Source organism: Tasmannia lanceolata, unplaced genomic scaffold, assembly GCF_043159265.1.
Source record: "Tasmannia lanceolata isolate RefF3 unplaced genomic scaffold, GAP_Taslan_0.1 ptg000550l, whole genome shotgun sequence".
Lineage (NCBI taxonomy): Eukaryota > Viridiplantae > Streptophyta > Magnoliopsida > Canellales > Winteraceae > Tasmannia > Tasmannia lanceolata.
Genome location: NW_027519222.1, coordinates 1 through 9,072, shown reverse-complemented (window position 1 = coordinate 9,072; position 9,072 = coordinate 1). Strand labels below are relative to the sequence as shown.

The window sequence follows — 9,072 nt, the reverse complement described above, 5'->3', positions numbered from 1 at the left end:
TAAGGTAGGATTGATTCCAATTCATTGAGGACCAAAAGGTCGACCCTACGTGACTCAAGTTGCACCCCTAGTTGAATTCCACCTATGATAGATTGTACGAAGTCCATGTCTAACAACAAAAATAACATAATATTAGGTGTTAGAATTGGATTATTGGTCTCATTTTTGTAGTACATGAGATCCAAATCAAGGCCTATGATATCACTATGCTGTAAGGTAGTTAAATTGCATTATAGTGAGTAATGAAAATTAGATTCACGCAGCTCAAGTAATCTATAATATAGCCGGATGGGGGAGCTGCGAAACCCAATGCTCGCCCGTCACCTAGCAGATAAAGTATATTACATAGTCTGTTTTAGGGATTGGCGACTCCCCATTCAGCGACTTTGGCACTGGACGTTCCCAAAATGGGTACTATCGGGTCGGGTGAATTTCCATGTGGCCGTGAACAGTGAAACCCCCATGCATCCTGCTATATTATAATAGATGCGCTCGAGGGCACAATCATTTTCTCTCTCTCTCTCTCTCTCTCTCTCTCTCTCTCTCTCTCTCTCTCTCTCTCTCTCTCTCTCTCTCTCTCTCTCTCTTTATATATATATATATATATATATAGAGAGAGAGAGAGAGAGAAATTATATGGTTGCCGGCTGTGCATGCACGTGCAGCCAAAAATAGTGAACCCCACATTGTTCGGACAACCCGAACCATTCATTTGCTGGGCCACACGTGATACGTGGATAGGGTGTGCCCCAAATGGATGGTTTGGATCACACAACGTTGTGCCCATCAGGGGCGATGCCAGAAATTTTGCACAAGGGGGGCAAAAATTATAGTAATTTTTTATCTATCTTAAAATTAAGATAGAAAAAATTTCTATCTGAAATTTTGCACAAGGGGGCAAAAATTATAGTAAATTTTGCACAAAAAAGGGAGATAAAAATGGTAAAATTAAAATTTTAAACTTATTTTCTATCTTAGGGATGATTGGAAAGGGGGGCATATTTTTTAAAAAAGGGGGTAAGTATAAAATAATATTAAAATATAAAGGTATATTTTTTTTTTCCAAAAAATTAAGGGGGGCAATTGTCCCCCTTTCCTCTCATGTGGCATCGCCCCTGGTGCCCATCAAATGGACGGTTGGTTCATACTATAGTGTGCCCATCAAATGGATGGTTGGTTCATACTATGAGGCTCAACCCCATAGAAAGTGCGTCTTTGGGTCACTTAATGAAGATTCCAAGATTGAGGGGTACCAACCTGTTATGGCGGGCTTTGCTTAATCAGCGAGTTGCAAGGCCGATGTACAACAGCGAAGCGATTTTTTTATTTTATTTTAGCGGTTTTAGCAAAGTTCTGCAATTCTTAGCTTGAAATATCCTTGGTCCGTACTCGGGGTAGACAATGCGGTCTGTAATCGGAGCACTGAAGCAGCGTGATGTAGATGTTGAATGCTTTGACAGGGTGTATGGATGCAGCTACAAAGTGAATGAGAACTTGAAGGGCCTAAGCAGTCCAGCCCAAAACACAATAATAGAATAATCTGAATAATTTTTAAAAGTTGGCAGTTGCAAAGTACTTTATTATTCAATATAGCACAATCGATGGAAGTGGATTGAGAACGAATAAATGTAAGCAGTGATGCAGATGGTTTTTTTTTTTTTTTTTTTTTGAAATATGCTTCAATGGATGATGACAATATAAGTCAGTCAAATAAGAACATGTATAGTTTGTATAGTTGGTGAAATAATAGAATGAGAAACTGTATGATAGAGCAAATGGATGATTCTAATTAGACAACCGATACAGGAATATGTACTTTCTATAAATTAAGCAACTAGATATGTAGTATTTCAACTTTGCAATATGCAGACAATGATAGAAAAGAAATCAGAGAAAGAGAAATTTATGTTGATCGCTTGCAGTAGTAAGAGGATTACTCGGTAAAACATAAATAAACAGAGAGAAAAAAAATATTTGGTCCTTCCCTTTGGCAGAATTCGAGGGCTGCAGATTAACCAATGGAATGGCAGAGGAAGACAAAGGTGGGGGCTCTTGGCGGCCTTTGATGAAAGAGGGATGTTATGTGGATCGTTCGAGGGAATGTTTAAAGGCCTTTAGACGACGCCCAAGCCGCTGCCCCTGTGTAAATGACGAAGAAAAATATACAAAAGAGCAGTGAAGAAATGTAGAAAGCTTGAGGAGGGAAGGAGATATAGAGTGCTTAAGAGTTTGCAGTGGGCTTTTGCCTTGTAATTTATTTATTTTTTTGTGGTCTTGAAGGGTTATAGGGGTGGGGTATATATAGTTGAAAAGGGGGGAAACTACCCTTTTTAGGTATCAATCAAGGCTTAAGAAAAAATCAGATTTGGGTTTGATTTATTAAAACCAACTATGGTATGAAAGCAACCTAACGTTCGGATTTTCTATTGTGATTTAAGATTTGGCCGGGATTTGGCACTTAGGGCAAGAAAATATGGATTTTTTTGGTTTAAAACGGATTTGGGAGAAGCAAGGTTTGCAAAATAGGTAGGGTGCGTGGTTATTTGTTACGAACCCGGGTTGGTTCGTAACGGATTTGATCTTCTCAGAGGGAAGATCAGCCTCTTGACCCACTTCGAGGGAAGGGTTGTTACTCCTCTATGCACAAAGACACGTATTGAATAAGTTTCTTCGTTGATTTGAAAATAGCGCATTACAATTTATTTATGCCATGAACAAACAAGAGACCTAATCCTATAAAACACTTAAAAATATAACCACTAGCCCTTTTTCCAAAGAGTTCTACTAAATCTAAAAACTAACCCAAATATCTAATAGTATGTACGTAACATTATTCGAATGAAATCAACCATTTTTGGGAGAGATTTAGGAGAAAAACTGGGATTTTATCATATTTTGGGAGAAAATAGGCAAGGTTTCGGTTTGGGGGCGAAAAACACGTTTGGATTGAGAGAACTTGTTTTTTTAGGGCTCGATGGCATGCTTTGTAAATTCAATTGGTTTTCTGGACTTTTTTATACTTAAAATGAAGGGGATAAAGGATGTAAATATTGTGAAAGTCAAGGGTATTTTGGCTTTGTTTTAAAAGAGTGGTTTTTTAAACCAGGTGCTTACAATTTGTAATGACACTCCCTGCCACTTATCAGATGTTGACAACTTAACACAGAAATGTATCGAATTGATTCTTTTTAATAAATAGATCCAATCGCAACTTTGAATATGGAATTCAAAGGGATCAAATAGGGCGTGTTTGGTTCGCTGGGAGAGTAGTGGAAGAAGTAGTAAAGTGGGAGGTGTGTAGAGTTGTCTAGAGGAGAATAGCGGAAAAGTACTAGTGTGCTTGGTTGGGTGTCAAACATGTGGAAAATGTAGGGGGTGTCATTATCAAAATAGATGGTAGAAGAGAGAGAAATGTAATGATTACACAAGACAAGACATATTCCACTCTTTTCCCTTCTAAAATCCACCAAAATGGAGGTTTTACATTTGAAGATTAGTAGAGGAGACAATCCCGCCACTTAGGAAAAAAGCTAATGATGATGTCTCCTCAATGTCTTGAAGTCAAATGGAATTTAGGCTCAAAATTGACAACCAAACAACATTTGGCATTCCATATCTCGAAAAATGCCAAGCCGTCTTCCACTGTTTTTGCAACCAAACAGGGCCATATATAGGAAATGATACTCTGAATCATCTAATTATAATCAAATATACGATCAGCCAACATTTTATCGAATTTGAAAAAGAGTCAGAAGAAATGGTTTGATCCTCTTATTTCTCGAACCAATTTATATTTTTTGGGAACTTGTGGGGATGTGTTTGTATCTATTAATAGGTTTTTAGTTCACACTACCAATTGCATCAAACTTATGTTGGATTGGTGTTGCATATTCAGCTCCATTTGCAGCTGCTACTGCTGTTTTCTTGATCTACCCGATTGGTCAAGGAAGCTTCTCTGATGATATGCCTCTAGGAATATCTGGTACTTTCAATTTCATGATTGTATTCCAGGCAGAGCACAACATCCTCATACATCCATTTCACATGTTAGGCGTAGCTGGTGTATTCGGCGGCGAAAATTTTGGTTTCGGTGAGGACCTAAACACTTCCCGAAACCAAAATTTGAGACCATGCCTAACACTACTTACTACTATTCTATGGTAAATCCAATGCTCGTCTCCTCCTCCATGTTGACAACTTACACCACTACTCTACGAGGTAAATATCCAAAGAAAACAAGGAAAATGACATGGGAACCTAAGTTTATGGTAGGATTGGTGCATGACAACCAAAGTGTGCCACGTCTGCCAAATAATTCACAATTTTTTGCTGAGTTTCTTGTTCTTTTTTTGATGACGTAGGATGTCCCCACCCCCTTCGGGAGTAGGACTAGTCTCTACGGATACACGCAATGACACACACATCACGTGTATCAGGTAAGTCGGAGGTGGGATTCGAACACTCGTCAACAGGGAGCATACCCGTGACTTTATGCCGAAGAGCCGACTGCCTCGGTGTGTTTCTTGTTGAAGTTAAACCGAGGGAAGCTTGTCGTGGCGATAATTGATTTGCTGCCCTTAACACCGCATCCGTTTCATAAAGAAAATTCAGGCATTTTTGGTAGTCAAAACGAAAGTCCTGAAATGGATTAGCTTGGATTCAGTCTCCTTCAAAGTCACAACATGTCCTTTTCGATTCAAAGTCACGTGCTCTCTAAAGTCTTTACACGATATACGTGATATAGACGTCAAAGGAAAGGAAAATAGAATCCCACTCCCCACTAGAAGCTTCATCTGGGCCCACTCAGAAAATATTAACATAATCTCAACTCTCCATCTGGAAATCCATACAGGCAGTGAAAATGACTCCGACCTTACAAGTAACAATCCATGAATTGATTCTCAGTCAAACTGTCTCTCCGGTGGGGCCTACAAATTGGACGGACCTGATTGTGCCGATTTCTTTTGAGTGGGCCCGGATCATGTACTTTCCACAAAGGCTCCTGCTCATCCGCCGCCCCATCTTTGCCTCATGTCAGTGATATTTGTTAATGCCGTCAAAACATCTTGATCGAATGATCCTAACCTTTTGATCAATCTAGAATCTCAAAAAAAATCTAAACCGTTGATTTATCCACTCCTTTATCTTGCACAGATGATGACCGTTCCGGATGAGACTGAAAGCATGTGGATTGCCACATGAAGCTCTACAAGATCAACGGTTTTGATTTCACACATGTGTCCCCTTATGACCCAGATATTGCCTGTTAGATTATCAAAAACAAAACTTTGAAGGCGAAGAAACAGGGGAGCCTGTGTTTTTCGGGACAAAAACGCCCTTGGATAACAACCTACGACTCTTGGTTTATTTCTACAGATACAGCAAGTGTTAGGCGATTTCGCTTAAAGCAGTTTCGTGGCTGGATTTTGTCTCTTTTGTTTAATTCATATGAGGTGGCTGTTAATTGTTGCAAAATCCAGCCGAGAAATCCATTTCCGAGAAATCCATTTCCGAGAAATTTCCTAGCAGATCCCATAGAAAAAATTACTATTAAAATAAGAGCGATGTTCACCCCCTGCATTACGCATTCGCCCGCCCTTTTGACGTTAAAAAGCGTGATAAATAGGAGATTCTGAATCTGTTTCTGCTGAAATAAAAGATATTCTAGTTCTAGAAGATGCAACGAGCCCGTACGGACATCTCTCCCAAACCCTGATCTCTTTCTTCTCTGGTTTTTCGATTCAAGACTGATTTTTCCATTTTTTTTATCTCGACTTGGAGAGAGAGGGATTTTCGATTCAAGTGATCTAGATTTGGAGGAGTTGAAGAGAGAGAGAGATTCAACTCTCTAATTTGTTGTTTTTTTATCTCGATTTGGAGAGGGAGAGAGAGAGAGAGAGAGAGAGAGAGAGAGAGAGAGATTCAACAGTCTGATTTGTTGTTTTTTTATCTCGATTTGGAGGAGTGGACAGAGAGAGATTTTTCGATTCAAGACTCTGATTTGTTGTTTTTTATCTCGATTTGGAGAGAGAGAGAGAGAGATTTGAATTGAAGGAGAAAGAAGAAGAGTGGATGGGATTGATAATGATGGAGAATGAGATGAAGGGAGGAGAAGAAGGAGGAGGAGGTGAGAGAGGGAATGGAGAAGGTGTTTTGGTTCCGCCTCTAAATTTCGGGATGGTCGAGACAGGGATTTACAGATCAGGATTTCCAAACCCTACGAACTTCGAGTTTCTCGGAACCTTGGAGCTTCGATCCATTATGTGAGGTTTCTTTCTCTTTTTTCTGTTCGATTTATGTTATTTGGTTTGGATATGATATTGTTTCTTTTTATGTCTAGGGTTAGGGTTTTGGATCGTGTCAGTTCTGTTCATTGAGCTAGATTTCTTTCATTTTTTTATTTCAATTTATTTTATTTTGTTTGGATTGTGGATATTGTTTCTTTTTATGTCTAGGGTTAGGGTTTTGGATTGTCCCAGTTCGGTTCAATGAAGGGGATTTCTTTCGCCTTTTTTTCTTTTTTTTTCAATTTATATTATTTTGTTTGGATATTGTTTCTTTTTGGACTTCTCGCAGGCAAGGGATTTTTTTTCAGTCTAGGGTTAGGGTTTTGGATCGTGCAAGTTCGGTTCAATGAACGATATCTTGTTCTTGTTTTTTGCAAGATCTCGTTTGTTTTTTTATTTTTATTTTAGTTTCATGATGTAATTTAGATGCGAGCAATTTGATTTTGATTTAATGAGATTTTGGACAGATATTTGTGCCCTGAACCATACCCGGAGGAGAATTTAGAATTTCTTCGATCTCACGGAATTCGGCTTTTCCAGTTTGGGATTGACGGGAACAAGGTAATTTTATCTTTTCTTTAATTCTGTTCCTATTTTCTTGACTTATTTATGGATTTCTTTGCTGATTTTATAATGCTTAATTATTGTCGAGAATGAGCAATGGCTTTTGAAACAGAATTACTATGGACCACAACAATCATGCCCACATGGAAGAAAATTACTATGTAAATTAATCATAATCCTGAAGTTTTATGTCGTATGGTATGGTATTGATCACGAAAGCAGTGGAGAGAAATAAATTCCTTATAAGATTTGAATCTCTAAATGATCCATAGGCAATCATAAACTCAACTCAACTCAACTCAACTCAACTAAGCCTTTGTCCCAAACCAGTTGGGGTTGGCAAATTTTCATGACTCTAGAGTCATGAAAATTCTTACAACTGAGATATTCATGTCTAATCAACTGAGAGAAATAATATGTAAATCAATCATAATACGGAATTTTTATGCAATTCTTCCAACTGAGATATTCATGTCACGAAAATTTCTATGTAAATCAATCATAGTCCTGAATGTTTATGTTTTATGGTATTGATCACAAAGCAGTGGAGAGAAATAAACTCCCTTTAAGATCCTTTTTAGATTTGGATCTCTAAATGATCCATAGGCAACCATAGAGAGTCATGAAAATTCTAACAACTGAGATATTCATGGCTGCTCAATCCACCCAATGCTGAGGAAATTTGTTCACATATGATCCATACCATAGTGCCTAAGGTGTGTACGTTATGTTGTTATTGGATTCTGTGTCTCTTGTAGAATTCTTTTCAAGCTTTCCCAGTGTAAGAAACTCCCCGAGTCAGTTGTTGACTTGCTCGAGTCGACTTGTTTTTCCTTTGTTGATTTCTTGGCCAAGTCTGAGTTTCGACCTACCAAGTCGATTAAAAACTCCTTTGAATCTTCCGAGTTAATGTAAATTTGACCGGGATAGCTGACTTGCACAAGTACAGTCCTTTTTACATTTGCCCGATCTCTCTTTTAAATCCGAGTTTTTAAAGGTTGGTTTAACCTTTGGATACTTTAAGGCTGTGTACAGGGATATGTGTACATGTATCTGGTGCTAAAGAGATTGGCTCTGGGGGTCCTCTAGATTGTTTGTCCTGTACATTGTTTGAAGGATCCGATGTGCATATGCTTGTCCTAGTATCCCTAATGGATGAATATTTAGAAGGGTCTGAGTGTCAACTTTGAGGAGATTCCAATCATCCACTTTGAGGAATTAATGCATGAAAACTAAAATGATCCCTCGCTGCTCAAGAAATGGCTTTCCTAGTGAGTGGATTAGAAAAGGTTTTTACTGCTATTGGAAGGCAGATATAATGTTAACCAAGTTTTAGGAGCATGTGAAGTTCTTCTTAACTAATCATCGTATATAGCAGTTAAATAATGCGACTGCGATCAGATAGTACCGGGAGGTTGCACCATGTAACAACGCCACCCTCATTTTAAAGAAGCTTTTCATGTCAGATAGTCTTGTTGGACGTACTTTATTTATCTTTCTTTTATTTTCAGGAAGCATCTATACGCTAAGTTGGTTGTTAATGTGTTTCTATTTTTGGATACAATATTTTTCACTTGCATGACTTTGAACTTATATTTATGTAATGTACGATGTTTCAGCAGCATATGGGATTTTTCAGAATCATTGTGTTTCAACATATATTTCCTTATCCGAGACTGATGCTTGTGTGCATGTGATATGAAATACTACATTAGGTTATTGGGGTAAAAGCCGTAACTAGCTTCAGGGTGGATGAATTGCATGTTGATACATGGATATAAATGAACATCCCAACCATAAGATTCAAACTTGAGAATGGATTACTGTATTTTCCAAGTTTCCTAGATGAAGAACGTGTACTTTCCCCTGTTGCCTTCTTGCTCTGTCTGCCAAACGATTCTCTGTCTTGACACTTGTGGTTGCTGTTTTTTTTCAATTTCCATGAAACTTTTGTTATCACATTGCCAAGAAGAATGGACAGCAACTTATAATAGAATATGCTAACAGATTTCATTGCTTAAAAGCATGGACAACACCTCTGCATAATACACTTGGATGGGACAAGGTGTCCTGTCCCCAAGAAGAATACGACATATCCCCGATCAATAATCCAACCCCAAAACCTATCTAGGCACCCAACATCACTTTTTTTTTTTTTAATTGACAAATATATTCATACCAACAAATTTACAATGGGGACCAGTATTCCCACCAGATTTAC

General features: G+C 38.2%; 1 protein-coding gene across 1 annotated transcript; it reads left to right on the top strand.

The window, feature by feature from the left end:
* Nucleotides 1-5,601: 5,601 nt before the first annotated feature.
* LOC143868581 (inositol diphosphatase DSP1-like) lies at nt 5,602-9,066 on the top strand. The gene is made up of 2 exons (XM_077376198.1): nt 5,602-6,263; nt 6,755-9,066. The coding sequence occupies exons 1-2, from the start codon at nt 6,073-6,075 to the stop codon at nt 6,867-6,869; spliced, it is 306 nt and encodes a 101-aa protein (XP_077232313.1). The 5' UTR covers nt 5,602-6,072; the 3' UTR covers nt 6,870-9,066.
* The last annotated feature ends 6 nt before the right edge of the window (nt 9,067-9,072 follow it).